At 42.8% G+C, this 27,551-nt stretch overlaps 2 protein-coding genes across 2 annotated transcripts; one reads left to right on the top strand and one right to left on the bottom strand.

Annotated features, from left to right (window-relative positions):
* Window positions 1-15,599: 15,599 nt before the first annotated feature.
* Window positions 15,600-22,749, top strand: LOC109465518. The gene is made up of 8 exons (XM_019762875.1): window positions 15,600-15,680; window positions 19,471-19,638; window positions 20,054-20,338; window positions 20,504-20,612; window positions 20,781-20,906; window positions 21,091-21,361; window positions 21,691-21,918; window positions 22,350-22,749. Exons 1-8 carry the CDS (start codon window positions 15,600-15,602, stop codon window positions 22,747-22,749), a joined length of 1,668 nt encoding a protein of 555 aa, XP_019618434.1.
* Window positions 22,735-26,056, bottom strand: LOC109465538 (ATP-dependent DNA helicase Q-like 3). The gene is made up of 7 exons (XM_019762891.1): window positions 25,812-26,056; window positions 25,328-25,430; window positions 24,953-25,064; window positions 24,376-24,586; window positions 23,864-24,121; window positions 23,559-23,630; window positions 22,735-23,362 (listed from the first exon to the last, which is right to left on the bottom strand). The coding sequence occupies exons 1-7, from the start codon at window positions 26,040-26,042 to the stop codon at window positions 22,763-22,765; spliced, it is 1,587 nt and encodes a 528-aa protein (XP_019618450.1). The 5' UTR covers window positions 26,043-26,056; the 3' UTR covers window positions 22,735-22,762.
* Between the last annotated feature and the right edge of the window lie 1,495 nt (window positions 26,057-27,551).

Raw genomic sequence — 27,551 nt, 5'->3', positions numbered from 1 at the left:
TTTTTAAGTATTAGTAACAATTTCAGAACCTGTAACTTTTCATCACTGGTGATTCAATTTTTAGTGTTGTTGTATGTAAACATCTACGAAGTATCATTTATCTAATATATTTGCCATACCATGGTATGGCAAAAATTATTGTTTTTTTACTGATGTTTCTTCTTTTTTTAATTCACTGGAAAAATTCATTATTGAAAAAGGGGAATCTTTTTAATTAAATATTGGACAGGGCTGATTACACAAAATGTCCATATTTTTCCGGAAATGTTTTCGGACATGAGGCAGATGGAAAAGTCCATTCTTGACTAGTGGAAACAACCACGGTGGTAAAATCTGGGCTGCAAAGTTTCCACATGTCATAGAACCCGAACTGTGTTCGATCTGGGCAATTCGAATCGAACCTGCGTTCTATTTCGGGGTCACCTGCGGTCATTTACAATAAAGCGGCAAAACAAGCCTTTCTGCCCCCGTGCCTTGCAACAGATAAAAAAACAACACTTTTCTATAGATACAAACAGTTTCCTGGACAATACATGCCCGCTATCATTTTTTTGTGGATCTGTAACATGTAGCGAAGCTACTGTCGTATCCTTGGGTGACCTTGAATACTGTAATGATTCTTTACACCAGTATGAATAACACAATGCAGACTTTTGGTCGACATGACACGTCTGCAAAACTCGTTTTAACCTGCAAGCATGGCGAGTCAAGCATACCCAATTCACGGCTCAAAATGACTGTCACGATTGTCCCGAAAATCGTGTTTTAGGGATTTTTGAAAAATGGCCTCAATTTTGAATTATGGGTAATTTAGTGCGAAAAATGTAAAAATATCATTTTTCACCAATATGTCGACAAAAACTAGACTTTAAATCAGAAATTAAAAAATCCCTAAAACACGATTTTTGATCTTATTCCTAGTCGTCGAAAAATGTAAAAATCGGGGATCTGGGGTGATATACGTAGCCAGGTTAAAACGATGTTTGCCTAAAAACATGGCATGACTTGTGGTCGGAAACCCGAAAAAAATCGTCTTTCGGAGCGAAATTTTGAAAAATCAATGATTTAACATAAACAGCTAATATTAAAAGGATGTTAAGGCAATAATTTCATTTTAATTTGACGAAACTTACCATTAAATCCTTTTTGTTTAGTTTCAAGTGTTTTACTGGTAGGCCAAAATAGCGTCTTGTAACCCGATACCTTTTAGAACGCGCCTAGCAATGGGAAAGAATACCGTAGTGACAGACCGCCGTGAACCTTTTTTTTAATTTTTGGTGACAAGTTAGGAAGGCTTCATTTTAAACTTGGATGACTTGGAAAATAACTCTCCTTGGACAGAAATAATCTTGTTCTACTCTTGTGAAGGTGTAAATTTGGAGGGGTATGACTGAAATATGTTGTATTTGTAGTTCATGTATTATTTATTATGTTTATCCACACCAATAAGGAGACTAATAAATAAAGTTGATGTATCTAACTTGTGTGTGGTCTGTCGTAACATTATTGTTGTCAGTTTCCCTCAAAATAGTCAACAATCAGATAATCACTACAAATCATCATATTGTATTCTCTCCAATAAATAGCACTGTACATTATATATTTTCCATGCTTAATGCTGAAAATGACAAATATACAATTTACTAATCCGATACATTTTAAAAGTAGCGGATTGGAAATACGTAACTTGGTGGCGTAAACAAGAAAGATATATTAATATTCATCCCTGGACCTACATTATGATTACAATTTTCTTCGTATGTAATCATTGATATTAATGTTATTTAAGTAGCCAGCTTCAGACAATTAACTCCGCCATTTACGTAAGACCGATCCTGGGTTGTTTGTCACACGCCATTGCGGATCAGCTACAGAAGGCTTCATTATAAGATCAACTACAAGATCAGCTACGTAATGTGATAAACTAGGACGCTTGTTTTCAGTATGTACTGAATTTGTGTCTGTTTTGCCTAAGTCTAACAAAGAGCTCATGTAAATATTATTAGCAGTTTGATTGATTGATTCATTCATTCATTCATTCATTATAGAAGAAACAAGTAATGTCTACATGCCTTGCCTCATCCGTGAAGTCCATGTACTTATGGGGCTTGGTACCCTGAGAAAAAAAATGAGCATTGCACTTTTGGGCCTTCGTACTATTTTAAGATGTATAAAAGGAAAATCAAAGATTAGAAGGAGGAAAGGAAAGTTTCTTAACTGTTGCTGGTGTCTTCACCAAACTGTTGGTATTTGGGGATTCCCCATGACGTAATGACTTCGTGATCACAGGTGCATGGATTGCACAAACTTTAAGGTAAACCAATGTTACATATTAACTACTTCAAGGTAAGAGGTCAGGTGCTACAGTTAAAGGGATCCGAAGCCTTTTTAATCTGAAAAATTATAAATTTCATGATTATGCAAATCATATGTAAAAGATCACCAGAATTCATGGAGTATCTTTAACACAAAAATCAATAATTGGATAATGTTTGTCTCCGGGTTGCAGGACATAGAAATTCAACTTTAAGTCCAAACGTTACTTAACAGACCATTGAATAGAGTACTGTGAACAATTTCAACCTGTATATAATGTATTTTATAATGCATAATGTTTTTAAACCAATGTCACAATTGGCGAAATTCAGCCTGGTGCTGCGAAGTCGGTTGAGAATAAACCATTTGATTGATTGATTTGATTGAAAACAACCTCTAGCCACAATACTTCACAAGGAGGTCCTTCACGGAGTAACAAAATGGGCCTTTTGAGCAGGCTTTGTATTGGTGACCTTTGCCCACTAGGAATGTGCATTCCAGCAGATGATATGCCAAACTACATACCACTGTGCAGCAAATGGTTTGTGAGTTACACACACGGACCAATCCTAATAGCCTCTACCAGGCTCCGCGGATCGCTGGAACGGGGTCGCAAATTGGAGCTTCTATGGCCCTGGATCTTCTCTGGTATACTATCCCTTTATTTCGGCCAATTTCTACTATTTTTCCAGCGATCCGCGGAGCCTGGTAGAGGCTACAATCCTAATACTCCACAGAGGTCTGAGACCTCCATGGAGTAACTTGTTAACCAATTGTTTTTTTCACACAGCCATTACATTCTGCGAAATGCCGTGACATGCCCCAAGGGACATCATTTTTGCAGAACATGCATAGAGACGTGGCTCAGGACTAGCAGAACCTGCCCCTATGACCGGGCAGTACTCAGACTGGAACATCTGAATGTGGCTACAATTGCAGACAAGACCATCAATAAGTCACACGTGGCATGCACAAATCCAGGAGGTAAGTGAACTTGCTGTCACAAGTTACAGTATCACATTAAAGCCATAGGAACGTTTTGAGAAATGAACTCCAGTGTTTCCATTTCTGTGTTATTTTCATTGTTGAATTTCCTCTTAGGCCACACTGACTTGAATATATTGATGACATTTTTATGTAACACCAAAGTTGTTCGTTTGCTAAAAAAATTGTGACCATATCATTGTACATAATACAAAGAAGCTGCAAGAATAGTAAATATATATGCCATAAATTGTAAAAAAAGATATTTGTATTGTTATGGAAGACTTTTTTTTTCTAAAACAACTTGTCAAGTGTATCAGTACATTTACTGGGCTGAAAAATGTCTGTCGAGCCCTGAGTGAATTCTTCCAAAGTCAACAAAGAATTACTAGTACTAAGAATATGAAAGAGCAAATATACCGAATTTATTTTTAGGAATACCTATCTATTCAACCCTCCCGACCACTTCATAATTAAGGCAATTTTTTTACCATCTATGACACGTCAGTTTGAAGGCCCCGTCCATGATGCAAAATCTGTTGCGATTGATTCGAATTGAAAAAAAAAATTAATAGAATTATTTGGGAACATGAACGGGGGGAGTGAAAGTTTTGATCTGTCAATATTTTGTTTTGGTCGCGCTTTGAATCGTAGAATCTTGCTATGCCCCCAAACTCGAGTTTTCACCGGTTGACCAAGGAAACGGGGCCCTCATATCAATTTGGGGAGCTCAGGAGATCCAGCGGAAACTGGGTAGTGTGTATCGGGACCTGCCCTGGGCGTTCGGGCGAGTGGTAACCCAACAGGGGTTAGAGGTGTGAAACCCTTTCCAGAGTGGGTGCCAGTTTTGGTTCATGGCCAAATACATTTTGAATCATGAGCGGGGCAGAAATACCAGGCAGTAGGAATAGTAGTGGACAGATCCAATGACTGAAAAAAATTGCACCTCTTAGAGCTAATGTGTGAAGTAACATTTCAGAGAGTTATATGGAATTTGTACATGTATCTGTATAGCCGTCCTCCAGCATAACACATCAGCTTTGCAGGCACGTGGCATGGCGACAGCTGGCTACATTACTACACCGAACGATTTGTTACACCTAACCCTTGAACATCTAACTCTATTCAATGATAATGCCCCTACTGTAATTGGTGACAGTGGGTTCCACTCTGCGATTATAGTTCTAGGAAAGAATGAGTTTTTGAACACTTCAAGCCTTGGTTGATAACTCTGGTACTTGAAGGCATGACTACTAGTATTTATTTGGTATTAGGTACTTAGTAGTTGGTACGTCCACCAGTTTATTAGTCATTTTTAACATCATGGAATACCGGGTACTAGAGCTACAAGTCCCAATGTCATTCATCCTCCAGGTTATTCAACAAAAAAAATTTACAGTATCTTACATGATGACCTGGCAAATGTGAACACTTTTCAGAGGCCCCTTGGATGATTTTTTCCCATTTACCCAAGTGTCAAGAATCCTGTCTATAGTGACCACCTGTCCACATAGACCAGATTTATTGGTCCGGCGTGGTCTTCTTGGGCAGTTTTGACTGTATAAGAGTAAAATAATGTATAAAATCAAGACGGCACATTTGCTGGTATCGCAAATTGTGCCAACATTGAACCAACAATGAAAATTACATTCAAGCTTTGTGTCCGACGGACTCTTGCTATGAATTTTGAAAATGTATAAGAAAATATATACTTGACATGCCAAGTGATGTGTCAATGTTCGGATTTGTCTTGAAATTGACCCATTTCACGCCCATACACTATGAGTGTATATTAATGGAGCCAAAATCCGGATGGTACCCAGGCCATTGCTTTGTTGCTACAGAGTATAACTGACTGGACCAGACTTGGATAAAGTGGTGACACTGGTGAGAAGTAGGAATTAATGGTTTACAAAACGTATTAACTTCAATGTTTTCTTTGGCGGCAGCACGCGGACTGTGGCGGCACGCGGACTGTGGCGGCACGCGGACTGTGGCGGCACACGGACTGTGGCGGCAGAGGGTCCTGAGTTGGCTGTTGGCGGCACGCGGACTGTGGCGGCAGAGGGTTCTGGGTTGGATGTTGGCGGCACGCGGACTGTGGTGGCAGAGGGTTCTGGGTTGGATGTTGGCGGCACGCGGACTGTGGCGGCAGAGGGTTCTGGGTTGGCTGTTGTCGGCACGCGGACTGTGGCGGCAGAGGGTCCTGGGTTGGCTGTTGGCGGCACGCGGACTGTGGTGGCAGAGGGTTCTGGGTTGGCTGTTGGCGGCACGCGGACTGTGGCGGCAGAGGGTTCTGGGTTGGCTGTTGGCGGCACGCGGACTGTGGCGGCAGAGGGTTCTGGGTTGGCTGTTGGCGGCACGCGGACTGTGGCGGCAGAGGGGTCCTGGGTTGGCTGTTGTCGGCACGCGGATGGTACAAGTAGGATGGTACCCAGGCTAGCAGCAGGCCGAACAGACACAAAACCTGAGCAAGGACGAGAGGAACAGGTTGTGCCTGTCAAAACAAACACCCAGTTATGTGTGTAATAATTATACATGAAGCTTTAAATAGAGGATAAAATCTCCTTGGTCAAACGGTGACAACATGATCCGCTACACGGAGAAGATTCTCATCCCCTACATGAACAGCCAGCGGAGTCGTCAGCTCGGACCATCCCGGCCCGGTCATCTTTGATGTCTTCAAAGCTCACCGCAACCTTGCCTGACTAAATCTGCGCTCCTAGCGGCCGGCCCGGTATTACACCAGCCGCCTCCCCCCCCACACACACAGAAAATCCGAGAACCATGTACCAACAAACTAAATTGGTGTGGCCTTATATAAATATATATGCACTTTCTGTCTTGAGAAAAACAAAATCAGTCTTACTAAAACTGGACATGTGTTCACAGCTTTTTTAGGTTCACCAGTTCTTCATCATTCTCTGAACTTCTCAATGGTCCCCAGCAGCCTGTTCACATTCATCTGATGGCCAATTCGCCAGGTGGAAGGCTATGTAAGTCAAACCCTATATTAACAAACTTTTATGAGAGATAACAACTGCATCAAGGCTGGTAATGCACGCGAAATGTCCATCATTTGTTATGACTTTGATTGTTTTAGTATTATGTTGGAAACTTATTAAGTGTCACAATATTTCTAAATCTATCCATATGACATTTATGTCTATAATGTAGATTTGTGATAAGGCACATGTGTTGTCTACATGTAGAAATTGAATTTTTCATTTCGTCTTACAGTTATGACACAACAAAATCTCGGGGAGGGCTCCATCCCAGCCATAGTCTTAACCAGCTCTGGTGGCAGTCGGATTGCCGTAACAACAGCAAATGGTATGCTCCTTTCTCCACTCTTAGCATATATTATAAAGACATTCATATGAGAGAAACTATTTCAACTTTAAAGGAATTTGGACTAACAAATAACATCTTTTGTTAACTGATGATATCCTTATAATATGCCCTATAGAAGACATGCAGCACAATGGCAACCTACTGTCATCAGAGGACATCCCCGCAATTTTACGAGAGCGTCTGGAGCACACGAACCCCGGTCCTATAAGCACCGCTGCAAGATCTAGTGATGACCCACCTAACACCACTGCCACTTCCACTTCTAGTGCTCCACCTACTAACACCACTGCCACCACCCCCTCATCAACAGGTTGTCCGACAGTTCCCACCACCCCCTCATCAACAGGTTGTCCGACAGTTCCCACCACCCCCTCATCAACAGGTTGTCCGACAGTTCCCACCACCCCCTCATCAACAGGTTGTCCGACAGTTCCCACCACCCCCTCATCAACAGGTTGTCCGACAGTTCCCACCACCCCCTCATCAACAGGTTGTCCGACAGTTCCCACCACCCCCTCATCAACAGGTTGTCCGACAGTTCCCACCACCCCCTCATCAACAGGTTGTCCGACAGTTCCCACCACCCCCTCATCAACAGGTTGTCCGACAGTTCCCACCACCCCCTCATCAACAGGTTGTCCGACAGTTCCCACCACCCCCTCATCAACAGGTTGTCCGACAGTTCCCACCACCCCCTCATCAACAGGTTGTCCGACAGTTCCCACCACCCCCTCATCAACAGGTTGTCCGACAGTTCCCACCACCCCCTCATCAACAGGTTGTCCGACAGTTCCCACCACCCCCTCATCAACAGGTTGTCCGACAGTTCCCACCACCCCCTCATCAACAGGTTGTCCGACAGTTCCCACCACCCCCTCATCAACAGGTTGTCCGACAGTTCCCACCACCCCCTCATCAACAGGTTGTCCGACAGTTCCCACCACCCCCTCATCAACAGGTTGTCCGACAGTTCCCACCACCCCCTCATCAACAGGTTGTCCGACAGTTCCCACCACCCCCTCATCAACAGGTTGTCCGACAGTTCCCACCACCCCCTCATCAACAGGTTGTCCGACAGTTCCCACCACCCCCTCATCAACAGGTTGTCCGACAGTTCCCACCACCCCCTCATCAACAGGTTGTCCGACAGTTCCCACCACCCCCTCATCAACAGGTTGTCCGACAGTTCCCACCACCCCCTCATCAACAGGTTGTCCGACAGTTCCCACCACCCCCTCATCAACAGGTTGTCCGACAGTTCCCACCACCCCCTCATCAACAGGTTGTCCGACAGTTCCCACCACCCCCTCATCAACAGGTTGTCCGACAGTTCCCAGCACCCCCTCATCAACAGGTTGTCCGACAGTTCCCACCACCCCCTCATCAACACGGTTGTCCGACAGTTCCCACCACCCCCTCATCAACACGGTTGTCCGACAGTTCCCACCACCCCCTCATCAACAGGTTGTCCGACAGTTCCCATCACTTCATGTTAACTGTTCAGATCACTAGAAATATTCTGCACACTGGCGGACTGCTTTGTGTCCAATGCACGCTCGGGAGATCTGTTCACTTTTTGTCCACTGTTCCTTGTGTTCTATTTCTATAGTTTGGTTTTATATAGCCTGTTTCGGCGGCCATCGAGAGGGGCTGGGAGCGAACCGGCACACGGGAGAGGAAGGAAGGCCCTGAAGTCGCTAACGTCAAGGTGGACTTGACAACACTCAAGCCGCTCAACGCCAGATAGCCAGCAGTCATGTCTATGGTGAGAGACTAAGAAGTTGTGCTACTATATTATGTAAACCTAAGATGCCGTGCCTTCGCAGCAGCATACATTTTGGTACAAAAACGCAAGAGCTGCGAGTTTGCATCAAAAAAAGGGTAACAGTCCGAGAAAATCCTTGGACAAGTATCACAATGTCCTTGATATATCTTTTTACAGCTAACTTGCATGTTTTGATCAATGTCCATATTTTGATATATATCTGTACGTCTTGCATGTTTGATGTACTGTAGAATCTTGCTGTGTAAAATTGACTGCATCTTAATGATTCTTATCATTCATTTGTTCTTTCACAATCCCTGCTCTTGAGTTTTGATGAAAACCGGCATTCCAGCGATGATCGAGAAGGCACGCCGGTAAAGTTTGGAACTTTGATAAAGTAACTGTACCTCGATCTAGACTGTTTTAGAATTTATAGACTGAAGATCACATGTAGATATTATCTGGTGTACTAGAAGTGAGTGAACTGTAGTCACATTTTATCGTACTTGTAACATTTGTGAATCTTGTACGTCGCTAAACAACGTTTGTAAACAAAGACGACCGCCATGTTTTCCTTTGCTCTGTGAAAGCTAGCGTCTGATCTTTCCGGTACACTTGTACTTCTGTTACGTAGGAATTTCCTACAATTAGTTTTGAACGATCACATGAAAATTGCACAAATAAACACCAGATCGATAAACACCTCAGCTGCACTGGTGGAGCAAATGTGTGAAAGAAGGAACATAGACATACTATGTCTGTCTGAAGTTTGGAATAAGAAAAAGGAACCAGTCTGCTTAAAAACGTGGGGATGGACACAAAAATGCAGAGCAGACAGAAGAGGAGGTGGGGTTGCCGTTGCAACGAGAGAAAATATCAAAACAATGGAAGAAGAAATATGACAGACACAACATGCAGATGTGGTTGCTATGGACATTTACACCAAAACAATAGGCTTCACCTTGATTTCGGCATATGCACCATCAGAAGACATAGAAGCAATAGAAGAAATAATGGACACAATCAAACAACCGAGCAAGAGAAGACACATCTAGTACTATGTGGAGACTTAAATGCAAGACACCAAAACAGCGCCGAGAAAGTTCAGAAGGAGAAGAGACAAAACAAACCTCACAAAGTACCTGAAAGAAAAACAAGTAAAGATGGAGGAAGAAGCACGTAACACACATTGGACAAACAGCTCATGTACATGTACATGTACAGTTCAGGGGGTGGCAAGGTTACAGGAGTGGACGCCTGACAGCTACCCGCTTTGCCTAATGCTACACCTAGAAGGACCAGCGTTAGAATACGCGGACGGAGAGCTTGGGCGACGTCATAACCAGTAATTTGGTGGGGTTACACAAAGCACTGTCCAACAGGTTCGGGGTGGCAGAGAAGAGGCAGAGGGCCTTAGATTAGCTCATACACTTCCATCGGATGCCACAGGAATCCCTAACGGATTACGAGATCCGGCTGCGGGGGTTGTTGATGTATGGATACCCAAATACCGATGGGGAAGAGAGAGAAAATGGGGTTAACCTGTTCATAAGCGGCCTGGAGCATTCCAGATTGGCGGGCAGGTTGTGGTGCATCTCCCCACGACCGGAGTCTTTGAAGGACATCCTTCGTGCCGCTGCCATGATGGAAGGGAGGGAGACTTGAGTGGTTCACTTGATCGCAGGAGACAACCGAGGGGATGCTAAAGTTGAAGCACTGTCAGAGAGGGTTAAGCATATGGAGACCCGTGTGGATGGCATGGCGTCATGCTATGCTCTAATCGAGGCGGCGGTGACCAAGAAAGACCCCGCACCAAGCCCAGTCAAGCGCAATACGTGTAACAAGGCCAAGCAGACCTAGCCGGTCTATTACGAGAAGGCGGGGGCGTACGAGCTGATGAGGAAGCTCATGGTACTACACTTCTTGCCGGCGGAGCACATCCTGCGTGCCTTCGAGGCCCTTGATCGCCCAACTGACAGCCTACTTGGAGCAGGAGTGGGTGACCAACAGTGTGTGGAGCGTGGAGGAATGGTCAGTGTACAGTTCTGGACACAACAACCCCAGAGTATAATGGACCAATCCAAAAACCATGAAGTTGTCAATTTTTGTATTGGAGGGAGATGGGATGAAATATGCTGTATTTGCTTGTGTCGCCCTTTCCAGTTTCTTATTAGGTCTTAAGATTTCCTTTTTGAAGTACTCTTTCCTCACCATGCATCTCTAAACAAACAGCCCTCATCATGTCACTAAATTATAGTATTATCAAGTATATCTGAGTAAAAAGTATAACCAGTAGTATTCATAGAACTTTTATATCCCTCCCAAGACCTGATGTACATTACAATCGATTCTTGGATAGAGATCAATTATTCATTACTTTATATATTTTGTCAAACTAACTCATGGACATACCAGTTAACAACAAGTGCTTGTCATGGACTTTTTTATTGATGCATTTTAATCAAAGCGAAATATTTGTGTTCAGCCTCAGCCTGCACATGCAGAAGGACGGACTGACCCTGGCTGCTGCCCGCCAGCAGGTAGAAGCAACTTTGCTGATGTTGACTGACATGCAGGACAACCCAGGACAGCACCTGAAGGGCTTCCTGGCTGAGGCAGAGCAGGGGGCCGGGCAGTACAGAGGCGCCACCTTGAATGGGCATGATCAGGCCACCATTGATGAGTTTCAGGGGTAAATATTTTGTACAGTTATCTATAATAGTAATATTATTTTTGTATATAAGATGACTTAACGTTACATTGGTTTTACTGAATGATCATTGTATATAAAGAAAGTGAATTACTGTTGTTGAGTGGCAGATCATTGAATATTCACTTTTTTTAATCATTATGTTCTTCAGGCACAAAAGGAGGATCCTCCAAAGTGTCACCGACCACCTGACGGAAAGACTGGGGTCCCTGGATGGCACTGAGGTCCACCGTTCAGCAGCCAAGATCGTGGACCCCCGTGAGTGGCCTGTGGATGACACCCTGGCAGGGTTTGGGTTTGAGCACCTGCGCACCCTCGCCGCCCACTTCCAGCCTGTGCTGGTCAGGAATGGGTTTGAGGAGGTCGCCCTGCGACGGGAGTGGGCTGGAGTCAAGGCCCAGCCGAGGGGCCAGCTTGGGCAGATGTGGGAGAACATCTTCCTCGATGCCCAGCTGAGGGAAGAGTTCTCCAACGTTTTACATCTTATTGAAATCATTCTGGTCTTCCCCCTAGCTACTGCTGCTGTGGAGCGGGGTTCAGCTGCATGAAGCGTGTGAAGACGGACTGGAGGTCCAAGCTGGAGGTATCCATGCTGTCTCAGCTGATGTACATCAGTTTGGAAGGACCTTCAGTCCAGGCCTACCATGCAGCACTTGCTGTTCAAGCATGGTGGCAGGCAGCCCCAAATGGGCGCCAACTGCAGCAGAAGAACCCCTGAGTTCCCAGGCACCCCTAGTCTTCTGAAGTGAAATTCATGTTTAGCTTCTGAAGTTCATGTTTAGCTTCTGAAGTTCATGTTTAGCTTTCAGATTCTTACAGCCTCAATCAGTTCTAGACCATGACCAGGGAAATGTCTTAGAGTGACTGAGAGTACAGTAATTAGACTTGGCACTAGACTAGTATGTTTTGTACATGATGTTTCAGTGATTTGAGTGTATTTGTTATTGATTCCTGAGTTAAGTTTGAAGTAAGGTAGATACCACCTTAACCATCTAAAGATTCCTGTCTTATGTTTGAAGGCAGATAGTCAGTGAGTGTGTAAGTGCAGAATGCCAGATACTGCAGATACTGCCTTAAACTTAAAGATTCGTACTTGACTTGTGTTGTCAGACTCAGAGTAACTAAGACTTTCTGACAACTGTACACTTGTATCACTATTTAAGCAATTAATAAAGAAGTTGAACTTGTGTTCTTGAGACTTCAGTTCTGTCTGAGATGCTCTGCTCAGCTGTTTTATTTGTTATTACACATTTACCAGCTTAAGTGCATGATCAGTGATGACATTCACACATCCACACAAATTGAATTTCCAATTACAAAAAGGTAGAAGACTCCCAAGACCTTGATCTTGTAGTTAAAACATGGTTAAATGATTTTAAATGCATTGAAACCTTCTTTTCCTTGCTGCAAGTAAATGATATTGCATAGAGATATGTCATTATTTCGGGTAAGTGAAATATTGGTTCGGGCAAGTGAAAATGACCATCCAAAATGATCATCCAAGACCATCCTATCGGGCAAGTGGATTTTTGAAAACTTGTCCAACCCTGGCTTATAGAACGACATGTAAATACAGAATGTAAATGCATTACCAGTTAAGTTTAGAGTCCTATAACATAAACAAGACATGTGGTACATGCACCCACATTAATATATATATATATATATAAACAAACTGGACATGTTCACGGAACCACATATTCACCGTGGCGACAGGTGTAGGAAAGAGAAAGTACAGTACTTATGTTAACTGTAATGAAAGTTAACGTTAACTGTAATGAAAGCTCACGGCACAGAAGCAACAGCGAACACAACAGCACCGTAAAAAAATTAGTAATTACAGTAATCAAAAAGCAGGTGGTTGGCCGTTGGGTGATTTGCCTGTCGATAATTTGCATGTGGCTTCCAATAAATTACTGTAATTCCCTTTTTTTCAATGTACTGCCACGCCATTTTTCTCAGAAATGTTGCTACCGTGAACACAAAGTGAATTACCGTGAACATGGCTTCCAATAATTTGCATATGGCTACCGACAAACAAAAATCGTCATCACCGGGCCTGCGCAGTGTCTGGGCGAAGCTACAAAGGCGCAATTCTATCATTCCCTCATCAGACGTGGGCCTGATCAGACAGGTCCACCGATCGTCCTGATTTCGTGAGCGTCGTGCTCCGTTGGATTGTTTGGATCTCTTGGATTGTTTGACTTTGCCGTGATCAGATATGGCCGCTAATAATGGTGAGACAAAACTGTTAACTTGTCTTTTATTTGCTAAGCACGATTCCTAATCTTCCTAAGGAACTAGGAACAAATTCTGTCAGAAGAAATCAGCAACGTTTTGACTTATTATTCGTGGGCTTACTTCGAGTTTAGTGATTCGACAGATATGGCTGAAAACCAGGATGAGACAAACTGTTTACTTGTCTTTTTTTTAATTTTTATTGTTCATTTACAAAAAAACGACCATCAATAACAAAAGATAATACATATACCACGGATCCAAAAGTACAACAGAATAAACAAACAAAAGAAGTAAACAAAATTTTTTATATTTTTAAACGTGTAACTTGGGACATGTATAGTAATATTCTGCAATCATAATGATGACAATTTGTCTAATACTTTGTAACTATAGTTGGTAATTATATAAGTGTTTCTTTGACAGATATTTTTACTACAATGAAGAACAAAGTGGCAGTTCCCAGGGACCTTAGATTGAGAACAAACAACTTCGTAAGTCTGGAAAGACTGGAATGACCTTGAGAAAAGACAAATAAGGTAAGGTAGATTATGAATAGACCATGTAGCGTGTCATCCCCCAGCTGCTGCCGCACGTGCACATCCGTGGCTGCAGCTTCCACTGGATGCAGGCAGTGTGGAGGAAAGCCCAGGAGTTTGGACTGCAGAAGCCATACATGGAGGATGAGGGAATCCACAGCCTGACAGAAACCACCGTGGCAGAGCTGTACCCCAGCATGAGGCTGTTGGCATCAGTGCTGATGGTCATCCCAGTCAGCACTGCTGACAGCGAGAGGTCCTTCAGCACGCTGAAGCGGGTCAAGACCAGGCTGCGTAGCAGGGTGAACAATGACACCCTCAATGCCCTGCTGACCATCAGTATAGATGGCCCCAGTGTCAATAACTTTGACTTTGAGAGTGCAGTGACAGCCTGGGGGGCTATGAGAAACTAAAGGATTGCTGTGTAATCATTAATCATCCAGAAGCAGGATGTGTACAGACATCCAAGTGACTACGTGTTGGTAAGATGGCTGGTATTTCCATGGGAGCAAACCAAGAAGATTGTACTCTTTTTGTCATGTTTAGCTATATATCCTCATCACAAACTGACACATGTACTCCCAGCTGTGGGATAGCGGACCTGCCCATTGAGGAGCCGGGTATCTTGATTCATTTCTCAAACCACAAACATATTTCATAAAACCCCAGCGACTACCCCTTACCCCCCCCCCCATGTCATGAGTCTTCAACTAAGTGAAGAACAAAAAGAACTGAAGAATCATAACTTATTTGAACGTCAGTCATTGTCGTACTTCACTTGCAAAAAAATTGTCAGAACTCAAACTTCACGTGTCCATGCTTATCATACAATAACACATTTTTTCTATAACTGTAGCCATGCAAACATGCAATGTTTTTTTCTACTACATTTCAGTGCCGTGACACACTGTACGTTGAGTCGTACAATAATGCCTGCCTTCAGTACTTAGACAAGAGGATTTTCTTCGGCAGCCTTGACTATGGCCTCAGGATGAACTTGGCCATTATGGACTGGGTATGTTTCTCCTGGTTACATCAGGTCGTGCTGTAGGATAAGGATGTACACCCACAATGGAAAAGAAAGAAAGTGCAATCAGTACATTTATATATAGCTAATATTTCAAATTTGCTTGTGCACACATGGAAAATGGGAAGGACATACATACATGTAAAACATCAAACCTATGCCAATGCATCAAAACTATGCCAATGCAAGCAAAAATGCAATCTACCTGGTATTCTAGCAAGGACAATGTTGAGAATTGGAAGGCAGGCTATACTAGGTAAATAACTAGATGACTGTTGTGCGTTTCAGAACGAACATGTGGATCGCCCTGCCACATCAAGATACAACAGGGTCAATGTTGCCAACCCAAGGCAGAACAATGGGGGGAAGACAGTCCTGTCGGCCAAGACAAACAACTTCCTCAGGGACCTGCTACTCACCTTCTTGCAGAGGGTGAGGACAGCAGGGGGACTACCTGACCTCCCCCAGGGCCGCAGGCGGAACGCTGATCTACAGGCAGATAGTGACCGGCTCTCAGACTACTCATCATCTGATTCTGATGAAGAGGAGTAGGAATCAGGGGGTTTTGTCTTTGAAATAAATGTGTCTTTCAGACGTTGTTTGAACTCTGATAGCGAGAGGTCCTTCAGCACGCTGAAGCGTGTCAAGACCAGGTTGTGTAGCAGGATGAACAATGACACCCTCAATGCCCTGCTGACCATCAGTATAGATGGCCCCAGTGTCAATGACTTGGACTTTGAGAGTGCAGTGACAGCCTGGGGGGCATGAGAAACAGAAGGATTGCTGTGTAATCCTTGATGGGACTGGATAAAATTTGATCGTCGATGAAAGTATGGAGACGTACTTTTGTACACGTCGTCCATTTTATGTAATATAACTTGAACGGGCAAAATACAGTATGCGGTTGAAATTCATTCACATTATGTAGATGGACCTTGAACGAGAGTTTGGTAATGCATACACTACCAGCTCGATTTTGCGACTTATGGCAACTATATTGCCATGTTTATTTTACAGAGGTCGGGATCATGCTATCACGAATGTTCAGGTCCGAGAGGGAGTTATTCACGGAACAGGAACTTCTTCACAGGAGAGTAAGTGAGCTGCTGATGTAAGCCAGATGACTTGGAGCTGACCCTGCCGGTTTCACCACGAGAGGAAATAGATAGGTCAAGGACATTGGATAGAACCTGTCATGCAATGACAACACCACACGAGGACGCGACGTCACACACGGCGGCAACAACGATGACTCCGGAATCTGGATGGACGACCTCTCCGAGACTGGAGACAAGTTTACTCTGGCGGCAGACCAACTCCGCTCTGGTTGTTTTGTGGCCATTGCGTACAATGAAGATTGATTTCTAGGTACCTCTCCTAGAAACCAACGATAACGATCCCACTCCTAAAAATTGTCTTTAAAGAGATGAAACAAAAATTGCTTCAACATTGAAGCAGGTGGTAAGGGTGCTGTTTCTGTGAACAAAAGATTTGGCGCATTTCGGCGTATTTCCGATATCCGAACAGGTACTTCACATTGAGATTTCCTGCGATTTCGAGCAGTATAGCTCTAAATACTTAGGCTAAAACTTTTTGGAAATTGATTTGCCGCGTGGCATGGAAATTTCCATAGGATTCTGGTTGTTGTTATTCGTTGTTGTTCCTTTACCTAGGTTCTATCGCATTTTAAAATGTTTGTAGTTTTTATCTGCTCTTTTGTATTTTAAATATTGTCATACTTGTAAATGTTGGCTCAATTTACTCTCCAAGCAGAGGTAGGGTCGCTCGGTATTTTGGCAGTATTTTCGCGTTTTTAATACGTCTTTCTACTTTTACGGTTTTTTTTTTGGTCTTCCTCCCCTTACCTCTGCCGGCAAACGCACCAGGGCGGGGCAATCTATAGAAATAAACGTGTCCCTGCCCCTCCCTGGGAACCATTAAAACATCGTTTGGCCAATCTTTTTACTGCCTGGATTTTCGCACATCCGGCAGGCCCGTGGACGCGTTCACTCAGCCGCGCTCGCCACCCGCTGATTCCTGACGTCACTCCGCGGGCTGGCTGTCTGTGAGCTCGCGCCAAGTGTGATGGCAGCACAACGCAACTTTAAACTGGCACTTCCGACAAAAACAATCAAACGAATAGATAGTACATATAACGATTACGTAATAAATATTCAAAAGGTTGCTTGTCACTATATAATTAACCGTATTTACGTAAAAGCGTTAAAGATTAATTTCCTACTGGGGAAAGTTGTATTTTTACGTTAGATGCGGTTATTACAAAATGGCGCCAGCTTGAGATATTTTCTTTCGGGTTTCGTCGACTTGTGGCGGCACAACACAGTTTTCGCCCTATGGGGATTTCTATAGTTAAGGACCCCAAAGTGACTCACTTCGACTCACTAAAAATTATAGTAGGGTGCACAAGCAAGGTTCAGGATTTTGATATGTTTAATTTCAGGGTATGGTGTACAAAATAATGTGAAAATGAGCTTAAATTTGCCGGCTCGTTCTGTTCTCACGCCCTCTTTTATTAGCGCCACTGCGGAGGTCACGGAACTGCAGCCAACGCACAGTACTACTCGGTACAAGTATTAGAGCGCAAATCTACGCCGACTGAACACGCACCATAACTCAACTTTTACAGTCTCAAAACTGACGTATTCCTCTAACATTTACCACAGGTCCCATCCCGATGCCATGCACTGAACAATCTCTGCACCCTTCTCTAGTATTGTGCAGCACTACTTTGTACCCGTACTACTTTTGACTACGGGGTTCGCCCATAAATACTGTGTTGTGCGGCCTTGTATTTTGATCGACAAAGGCCCCGAGAGCCCTCAACAATGGCGCACGAAGAACGGATCAAAAGAAGGTATGTGTTCTGTACTTAAAAGTTTATATTACCTTAGTATTTCAACGAAATTCGTTGACAAATGGGGCAGGATGGTTGACAATGTGACGATAATTTTTGTCAACACAGGACCAAGTATAATTTCGGACATGTTTTTACACGCAGCAAAGTACTTTGTTTCCCTTGTTATGCACCTTTCATGCAAGTACAGTATGCTGTGGAATATCCTGACCCAGTCAGTTGTGTTATTTGTTGTTGTTGTTGTTATCGTTTAACGTCTAATACATCGCTTATAGCGAATGTGTTTTGCGTAAGTGTTCCCCCCTCCCCACATGCTTGATGCAGTGCTTTACACGTGAAGCTACAGTTCTGGGGAGATAAAAAGTCGGCCGTAGGTATAACCAGCATGTATTTTGCCCTTATGTGTTCATGGGTACGTAATATTAACAGATCAGCTGGATTTTTTTGGAAATGTTTTGTATCAAATAATGTATCATAAGAGATAAAAGTTTGTATTTTAATGAATGGGTTATGACCTTTATTTTTATGAATTATTTTTATAATTTGCACAGTTATGCCACAATGTGCTAAGTACAGGTCGCAAGAAAACATGTTTAACAAATATTGATTTAACAATTGAGTGATAATTGACTGATTCACCCTTGGTAAGATGATAAAATAGATTCATACACAACTCCTTTTTGTAACCCCTCATACATCATAGCTTTATGTAGTTGATGTATATTTCAATGTTGTTGATGTTTACAGCTGTTGGACATGACTGTGTTTCTATTTTTTTCTATAGGTTGTGGGAGAACTTGCAGGTAGACACATGCGGAAAGCTGCCACAAAATGTTGTTGTGGAACTGTTGTCGGATTTTCACTTAACAGTAAACCAAATTGGCAAGTTCATCAAGGCTTGCTTTCCCCATGTAAATGTGCAAAAAGGCAGGACTGGGACAACAACATTGTACAGGGGGGTTTCTTTCCAGCCGTGTTTACAGCCTGTCGGCCTTCCAACGTGGACGCCTCCACCCTCCTCTGCTCTGCCAGCATCCATATCATACAGCCACCAGCAATCTACTGCCTTACTACTGGAAGAAAACAGAATGCTCAGACAGCAGCTTTACGAGGCGAGGCGTGCCGCATCCATGTTAGACCCAGTGACAATAGACAACCAACTGCAGATGGAAATCACATCAATCTGTTCTCAAACCAGCCCCCTGACTAGAACAATCAAAACTGTCTCGGACATTAAAGAATTCAGTGCAGCAGATACAGCCTTGTACATACAAACCAATGCACCTACCATCCACCGCCTGATCAGCAATTTGATAACACCAACCTATGAAAGGAGCAAAGATGACAGATCGCAGTCTGTAGCAATGTCAATTATTGCCACTATCGCCAATCACCACAGTCAGAAAGCCAGCGGACTTCAAACAATTCTGTCACTGGGCTTCATGGCACGGACATGTAATGATCAGGTATTTGTCTTATTTACTAGCTATATGATGTCTTGTCCTTGATTTCTTTTCCACATTGTTATTGTACATGTACTTGTTAGGCTAAAGGATGGAGGCCACATGATAAAAAAATACAGTATACATGGTACTTATTCTACAAAATTGCTTAGGTTTCTTAAGGTTTTATTCAATCATATAATGTTTCTATTTCTCCTAGGTATTGAAAATCCTGAATCATGCTGGCATAGGGGTGTCGTCCAGGAATGTCTGGCGGGTGATAAAGGACAATGCCGACATCACCAGAAGTGCTGCAATCCCCAGAGAAGCAGTATGGTCATATGACAATGTGAACATACTGGTGAAAGTGCAGCAAATAAGAAAAGGTGCACCTTAATCTTTTCATTGCATTTGTGAGGCTCTGATTTAAGGTGGTTAACTTAGATTTTAAAAAAATAATGTAACATATAAAAGACAGCATTTTCTTCCTTTTCTCTTACTTTGACTTTCTCTCTCATTGCCCAGTTTTACAGACATATTGCTAGTAAGTATGGAGCTCAGAATAAATGTATGCTTTTCCATAAATACAGGTCATCATGCAGAGATGAAAAACTGGACGTCACGGTTGGTCATCCCCCTGAGGCACATCCCTTCTCAAGATGTATCAACTGAACCCCAGGTAAATCTTCTGGTATTATATTTTGATACATAGTAAAGATCTAAAGATGTAATTTTTATTTAGCTGGATACAAAAATATAATACAAATATAAGTATGTGATAGTTTTTTTTTTACATTTTACAGGGAAGGCGTTGCGATCTGTCTGCTGCAGATCTGCTGCCAAGCAAGGAGGATATCACCAGACTAAGACAGCGACTTGGTGACCACATCACAAAACTCCTGTCAGAAGAGTTCAAGTCATTTTCTTCTCACAGGAAACCACCACCTGTGCAAAAGGCCGTGACGCCATCAACATACATGCCATTGGAACTAATGGGTGAAAACGAGGCAGTGACAAGTGCCAACATTGTCATCCTCAGACGGTTTGCCAAGGAGGCAAACATGACACCAGAAAACTGTTGGGATCAAGTTAGTTCCAAGTCAAGTTTATTAGATCCTAAATGGCTTTAATACTTACTATGTAATCCTTCCTTCAGTTCCTTGATACCACTTTTCTGGCATCTGTCATATTTCCTCCCCCTATGTCAACTCTTTAGAGTATATATAACTTACCATGTGTAATGTTGTTTCCAGGAAGTAATTGGTGATCAAGCAACGTGTAAAAACGTCCGTGCTGCAAAGCGTCACCGACAAGACGATGTGGATAACCTGGAGCGCCTCAGTTGGGCCAAGGAATGTCCAGGTAAGATTCTGTTTCAAAAATGTTCTTTGAGGTTGAAGGGGTTATTAGTACTTGATGTCTAAATTTATAGATGTTTTTGTCAATTACAATTTGCCCATTTTATGATTAAGTCAACTAGGAAAATTCTGTCTAACATCAAACTATATGTTTACATGTATATGCCTACAGGTGACTTTCATTTCCTTTGGGAGACTGGAAAGTGTATTCACATCGCCCACTGGAACTCTCCGAAGAATGTAGGATCCCTTGCGCACCTGCGGGATGTAGTGGATCGAAGAAATGTTGATTCTGGAGGTTGGTAATAATTATGCGTATGTGTAAACATGTAAATTACAGACCTCTTATGTACACAGATAATGATTGTAATGTATTTGTTTTTAAGTTGAGAAAGTTAGGTTGGAGTTGATTTATTTGTCATTACAGTATTTACTTGTATTTCTTGGTTAATGTTTTCTTTTTGTCTTTCTATGAATCTTAGGCAAGAAATTCAATGCTATGGACGAATTTCTGCACCATGCTTGCAAGGCACATCTCATAGCAGCGCTACTCCATCACTTGGGAATGACGTGTCCTGGAGAAGACGTGCCAGAAAGAAGTGCAGAAGAGCTGAACGACACCATACACTCCTTTCTGGACAAGTACGTCTTCAAAAGAACAGTGAGAGACAGCGTGGATGACAGCATCTTCCAGCATGCAGTTGCCTTGCTGCGACACCTCATGCTGTATGTAGATCTTCGACAATGCATTAGGTATGAAGATCCATTCTTATTGTTTCAGCTTCAAGTTGATTTTGTCTTACTACATAGATATATACATGTATCACTTTAATGTCATGGTATAGTTTAATTCACAAGAATTTTTTATATAAATAGCAAAAACAAGGTTAAAAACTGATATTATCATTTTATTATTGAGAGAAATAGTTGTTAAAGGGAATACTATATACAATTTATACATATTTACAAGTTTACATGTTAACTTTGACGAAATAGTCCACTACAAATAATAATGACCTTCTTGTGTCATAAGTGGTGCAGGCAATGTGACACATGATTATGTTGATTTGTCTTTGCTTTAGACATGAGGATGGACCAGGGATCATCAGCCACTGGAAGTTCTGGCTACCAACCTTTCTAGGGACTGGCAGGAGCCAGTATAGCAGTGAAGCAGCAAATCATCTTGCCAACCTGCTGGCGGACTGGTCGCCGCGGACAACTGAAGTTCTTACCAACAACAGAGGGGTCAACACCCATTCCAGAGAAGGCCACGGGAAACCAGTGGATATGCTTGTTGAACACTACAATAAGTAAGCATATAACCATGATTTTGACAGTTTAGAGTTAAGTTAAATCATGCACCAATTACATTATAAAACACAGTGTATAGATAACATGGGAAGCATGTCTAGGACTCGCTGTGATACATTATGAATGATGGTGCTACACAATTATTTCATCCTTTAGTAAGCCATGCGTATGAAAGAGATTCAGTGTACAATGTAATAACATTATTTCAATTACAGTAAAACAATTTAACTATCATAATACTATTATTAATAGTACAGTTACGCAGTTTGAAGCTATGCAAACACAGTAGTTTTTCTGTCCTTTAGACTTAACCATTTCTAACACTAAAACAGCACATTAGATAGATGTTACTTATGTTACTTTATGTTACCAAACATAGGACACAATATTTTAATGACTGATACAAATCACAATTTTTTTGGCAATATAGGATCCTCAAGAAAGTCCTGAAAGCATCAGGCGGCCAGCTGACCCTACGTCATGCACAGGAGGTTTCCCTAGCAGTGCCTCTTCTGGACGAAGCACGAAGGTTTTGTGACAGGGTCTTCCAGGCGAAGCAGACTGTTCAGCATACAACACCCTCCTCCCATGCTGATGTAGAGGCAATGTGGAAGTCCATCCTAGAAGGCAGTGCTTACTCTCCAACTCCAGGTAGAAGGCTGTGCTCGGGCAAGGAGTTTGTGGATGTAGTGAAAAAGGGAGACAAACGCATAACAGTCGACAGATGGTTGGACAACTTCCTCCGTAAGGGAAAAGTGGATGATGAAACTGAACACAACACCGGGGACGAGGATCTTGAAGTAGACCTAGCCGCACTGATTGATGAATGATTAGAGGTGGGTATTACCTAACTATGTTGCCAATATCACCCAAAACATGGCGGCGTCTTCTTGCTCTAATCTTTCTTCTCTGTTCCGGGAAAAGGCTGTTTATTGCCTGAAGAATTTCTTCAGTCTTGTCTGCAGGCATGCCACTTATCTTTTCTAAGTCTTCCACACGATGAATCGACCTACACTTGGTGACAACTTTGTCCACTGTTTCATCAGCCATTACAATGTCAGGTCCAAACAGGAGCAACTCCGGTCTCTCGCAGTACCATGTGTCACGTAGTTCCAATATGGCCTCCTTCAGCTCCTTCTCCTTTTTCGAGTCTGCCCTTCTTTTCCTGTACTCACTGGGCTGGTGGACAGCTCTACTCTCAGTCTGATGCAGAAAGAAGCATGTTTCCTGATCACCGTCGTCACCATTACTGTCACCGACACTGCAGCACTTGTCTGGTTGTTCCTCCATGTCCTGCCCCAGGTGTTTCAGTAGCTCCTCTCGCAGACAGCCATCCGTCAGCAAGAACGCTTTTAGATCCTCCGGAGCCTTGTTGACATCTCCCTTTCCGTAAAAAATCACAGCACTTGCTTGTTGTCCAGCTCTTCCCGCTCTTCCAATTTCCTTAGCAGCAAAAAAAAAACTTTAAAATAGATACTGTGTAATTATACACACTTATTTTTATGGCAACTGAATGTTTTTATGTTGTTCAAAATTGATCTATCTACATGCACAAGTCAAAATTGTCATATTAAATGTAATAGCTCTTATAACATATTATTTATAGCTGTATTTAAGTCCAAGCATAAATATTATTTACCTGGTACAACTGTCCAATGGTGGCAGGCACGTGGTAGATAACCACTCCATCTATGTCTGGTATGTCGATGCCCTGTGTGACATGCATGCAAATGCTTTAGCATTGTACTTGATGCAAATATTTCATTTGTGAAGTTATTTGTAAAAGCACACATGGAAAGTCGATAATTTACAACAGCTGCCAAATAAAAATGCAAGTCAAACAAAAATCTACAAACAATAAGCAATAACTTGTCTACCATATCTAATGGAGAAAAGAAATTTTGCTGTTTTTTTGTTAGCAGTGAAGTTCATAATTTTTCCTACCATTCCAAAAGCAATTGACGCCACGACAATTCTCACGGACCCATCTCTGAAGGCTTCCATGACTTCTTTTTTGGCCTGTCGGGAGATGTCGGCGTGGAACACCCTCACTGCTTTTTTTATGTTCGCTGGACACCTCCTAGTCAGCTCCTCCCAGAGCTCCATACAGGTGTTTTTTGTTGTGGCATACACAATGTGCTTCTTGATGTCTTGCACTGTCTCTGCTGCCATGATGTGGTCCACAAGTGGCTGGAAGTCTTCCTGTATGAAAAAAATTTGATGGCACAAATTGTAATTGTTACCAGTATTGTAAAGATAGCTGTCATATATTGGATAAAGTATTTTCAAATGCCAAACACAACTATTACAGCTCATTATTAGTATTTTACATTACTTTCCTCAATTTCATTAAGTTCTGAAAGCCTTTTTCACATTAGTTATTCACAAATGATTCTTTGGAGTAAACAAAAATCTAATACAGAAACATGATTTTAGACATAGGAATATATGATTACCTTTGTGCTCTTGATCTTCTTCCTCAGGAGAAAGATGTTGGGTCGATCCAGACTGCCTTTCACCATGACTGGATTCTCCATGTGCAGGGCATCCATCACACTCCTGCAGACATCAGGGGTGGCTGTGGCAGTAAGGGCCATGAATGGCACCTTGCTTAGGAGGGCCCGCAAGCTACCGATCTTCTTAAATGTTTTTCTGAAGTCATCTCCCCTGTTGATTAAAAATGTTAACATGTCAAATGTTTCAATGTAACTAAATGATAGGTGACATAGCATTTGTACATTTACATGATAGTGCAAGGAGGTTAAAATCAGATTTTAACCTCCTTGGATAGTGGCATGTTGTAAAATATGTCAGTGCTTTGTTGCTAATGATATGAAATTATAGACCCTTCACACGTGTACTGTCTGGGGGCGAACAAGGAAGGATGGGGAAGGTCTTTCAAGAATATAGCACTACGACAGACTTCCAGCCAACAAAACAGTTTGCACCTACCACCCTGATGTAAAGTTTTGAAGCACGCCCCTTATTTTTCCCCCAATTTCTGACTTTAAAATTCTCTATGGGACAACCTACCATTCAGGTATACAATGTGCTTCGTCTACTGCAACAACTTGTATAGGCAGTGGAGGTGTTTGCAGCAGTTTCCGTCCCTGTGGTGACACTGCCTGTTCTGGGGCCATGAAAACTGTAGAAGAAGTCAACAATAGTTGCAAATGTTATGAACGTCTGTACAATATTAAAACACATAAGTAAAGTAAGTAGTCTTTTCCAGTTACTACATTTTTCATATGGTTCATTTGACATAGCATAGAATCATTTGACCAGTCTTAAGTTAAACTACCTGAATTACCAAATTAATTACTACATGAGATTAAATGACTGTTTTAAGATAACAATAACATTGTGGGAAGCAAATCTGTGATTTTTAGTTTGTCATATGTTGCTCACCAATTCGAACACTGCCATCTGGTCCATCCATGTACTGTTGAATGTCTCCAGCATTTTTCAGGTGCAGTCCCTTGTACCCGGTGACGCTCTCATATCGGTGTATCTGAAATATTGTATGTAATAGTACTTTTTAGGCAAATATTATTTATAGGGAAACAAGTGACGTTACATGTATAATTTGCAAGCTAAAAACTACCGTTGTATCTTTAGTAAATAAGCAAAACCACTCATTCTCTAAATGAGCAAGGCAGCAATGCATTAAATAAGGATTTTGAAACGATAACATTGTCATTATTCTTGTCTAATGCTGGGTTCAATTCCACCACCGCAGAAATTACACACGGAAGGTAAGTAAGCCTAAGTTACTTGTTGCATATTTATCGGTAGAATGGGGAGGGGGGCGCTCTGCACTCGTACGTAATCGGAAGTCACTTTGTATAATTTAAAATGTCATGCTACGTAGTTTCTATACAAAATGTCTTACCTGATCAGCAACAAGTGCGTGGAGCGGAGAAATGACGAGGACGACCGTCGGGCTGGTAGAAATACTCGGCAGTATCTGATAGCAAATAGACTTGCCCTGTCCGGTAGCAAGGCCTACAAATGTGTCTTTCCCTTCAGAAACTGCCGTAATTGCGGTAAGCTGGGCTTCACGGAGACTCTCGAAGCCCCATAGGTCTTTTGCTACGCGCGTAGCCCTTGCTCTTGTGTCCATTTTAAGTGATTCAAGAGAATAATCCAGTCAGTTTACTACCGAAAGTTTAAATCCACCGGCTGACCCCGAAACCGTTACATACGCGTCCAGGGTCAAAGGTCGCGACGGCCAGACCGGAAACGTCCCGCGGCGCGCAGACAGAAACCCAGAGCTGCCCCGCACATACTTAGCACCTAGTCGACAAATGGCCATAATGTGCTAAAGTGATCGAATTTAATCCCATTGAACGTTCCGTTTGCCGGCAGAGGTAAGGGGAGGAAGACCAAAAAAAAACCGTAAAAGTAGAAAGACGTATTAAAAACGCGAAAATACTGCCAAAATACCGAGCGACCCTACCTCTGCTTGGAGAGTAGGCTCAATTCATGTTTTTAATTTCATCGAACATGTCATGCCAATGTCAATAAAGCTGAACCTGGAAGATGGGCATTGATCCCTGGCAGCCATTGTTATATATGAATATTGCTTTGTATATCACTTGTGTGAGTAATTGTCCTTAGAATTTTTAATGATTGAATATGTCAATTTTAACGTTGTATTATAATGTAAAGATTTAACTGTACATGTGTAGCTACTTAAGTTAGACTGACACTTCTCAAATCGCCTCACGGGACGCGGCACACGCTGCAGCACAATTGTCGGACGCAGACCCAGCAGCTGGGAAGAAAGAACCCAACCCCAGCGGCAGTAGCAAACAGCCCCCACCAACGGGCAAATGAACGCACCTGAAGCTTCAACGAGCGAGGGCTCCAAGCCGTCTAGCCCCCGACCCAAGAAGAAGAGGCGCCCCGCCGTCAGGTCCGACTCGAGTAGCTCTGAACATGAGGATCTGGAGGTAAGATTTTACCGAGCCGTTTTTCGTGAAATCTGGCTTTCAGTTTTTCACATCGTTTTTGGGGCTTAGAGATTTTATCAGCCAGCGTGTTCTGTTATGTGTAGAGCTTGTTACTCCCTCAGAACAGCTTAGATGCTGCCTAATTATCCCGTTTTTTTAGTAGCAGAGAGTGTTATCCGGCCGTAACAAGTGTGCCCTTTTTCGATAAACATTTTGATTCAAATACACACGACGCCGAACCGAGCGGGTTCACAGTAGTGAATCCACAGTAGTGCTAGCCTCCTCAGTATTCATTCAAGTTTGACTTTACATAAATCGGAAGATCAGCTGAAGATATCATCCCCCTCCAGAAACGACATGATGGCCATGCTTGTCGACAGCTGGGACTCGCTCCAGGTCGATATCTCCATGGCATTGAAGGAGAACTATATTTCCAATGACTTGAATGGAAGCGAGGACGTCCGGGACGAGCTGTTCCAAGCTGATGTGAAGAGATGTGGCATTTCAAATACGAGATATCAGAGGAGCCACCCAAAACCATCAGGGACCTCCTTCCCACCATAATATACCACCCGAGGGAGTCGGTCGTGCCACCCAACAAAGCCAGGATCCTGTGGATGAAGGGTGTGAGCTTCTGGACACAGAAGACGGGGAGCTGGATCCGGAGTTCATCCTTA

This window comes from Branchiostoma belcheri, unplaced genomic scaffold (genome assembly GCF_001625305.1).
Source record: "Branchiostoma belcheri isolate BF01 breed outbred unplaced genomic scaffold, Haploidv18h27 scaffold152, whole genome shotgun sequence".
In the NCBI taxonomy this organism is placed as follows: Eukaryota; Metazoa; Chordata; class Leptocardii; order Amphioxiformes; family Branchiostomatidae; genus Branchiostoma; species Branchiostoma belcheri.
This window is presented reverse-complemented; position numbering and strand designations above follow the sequence as displayed.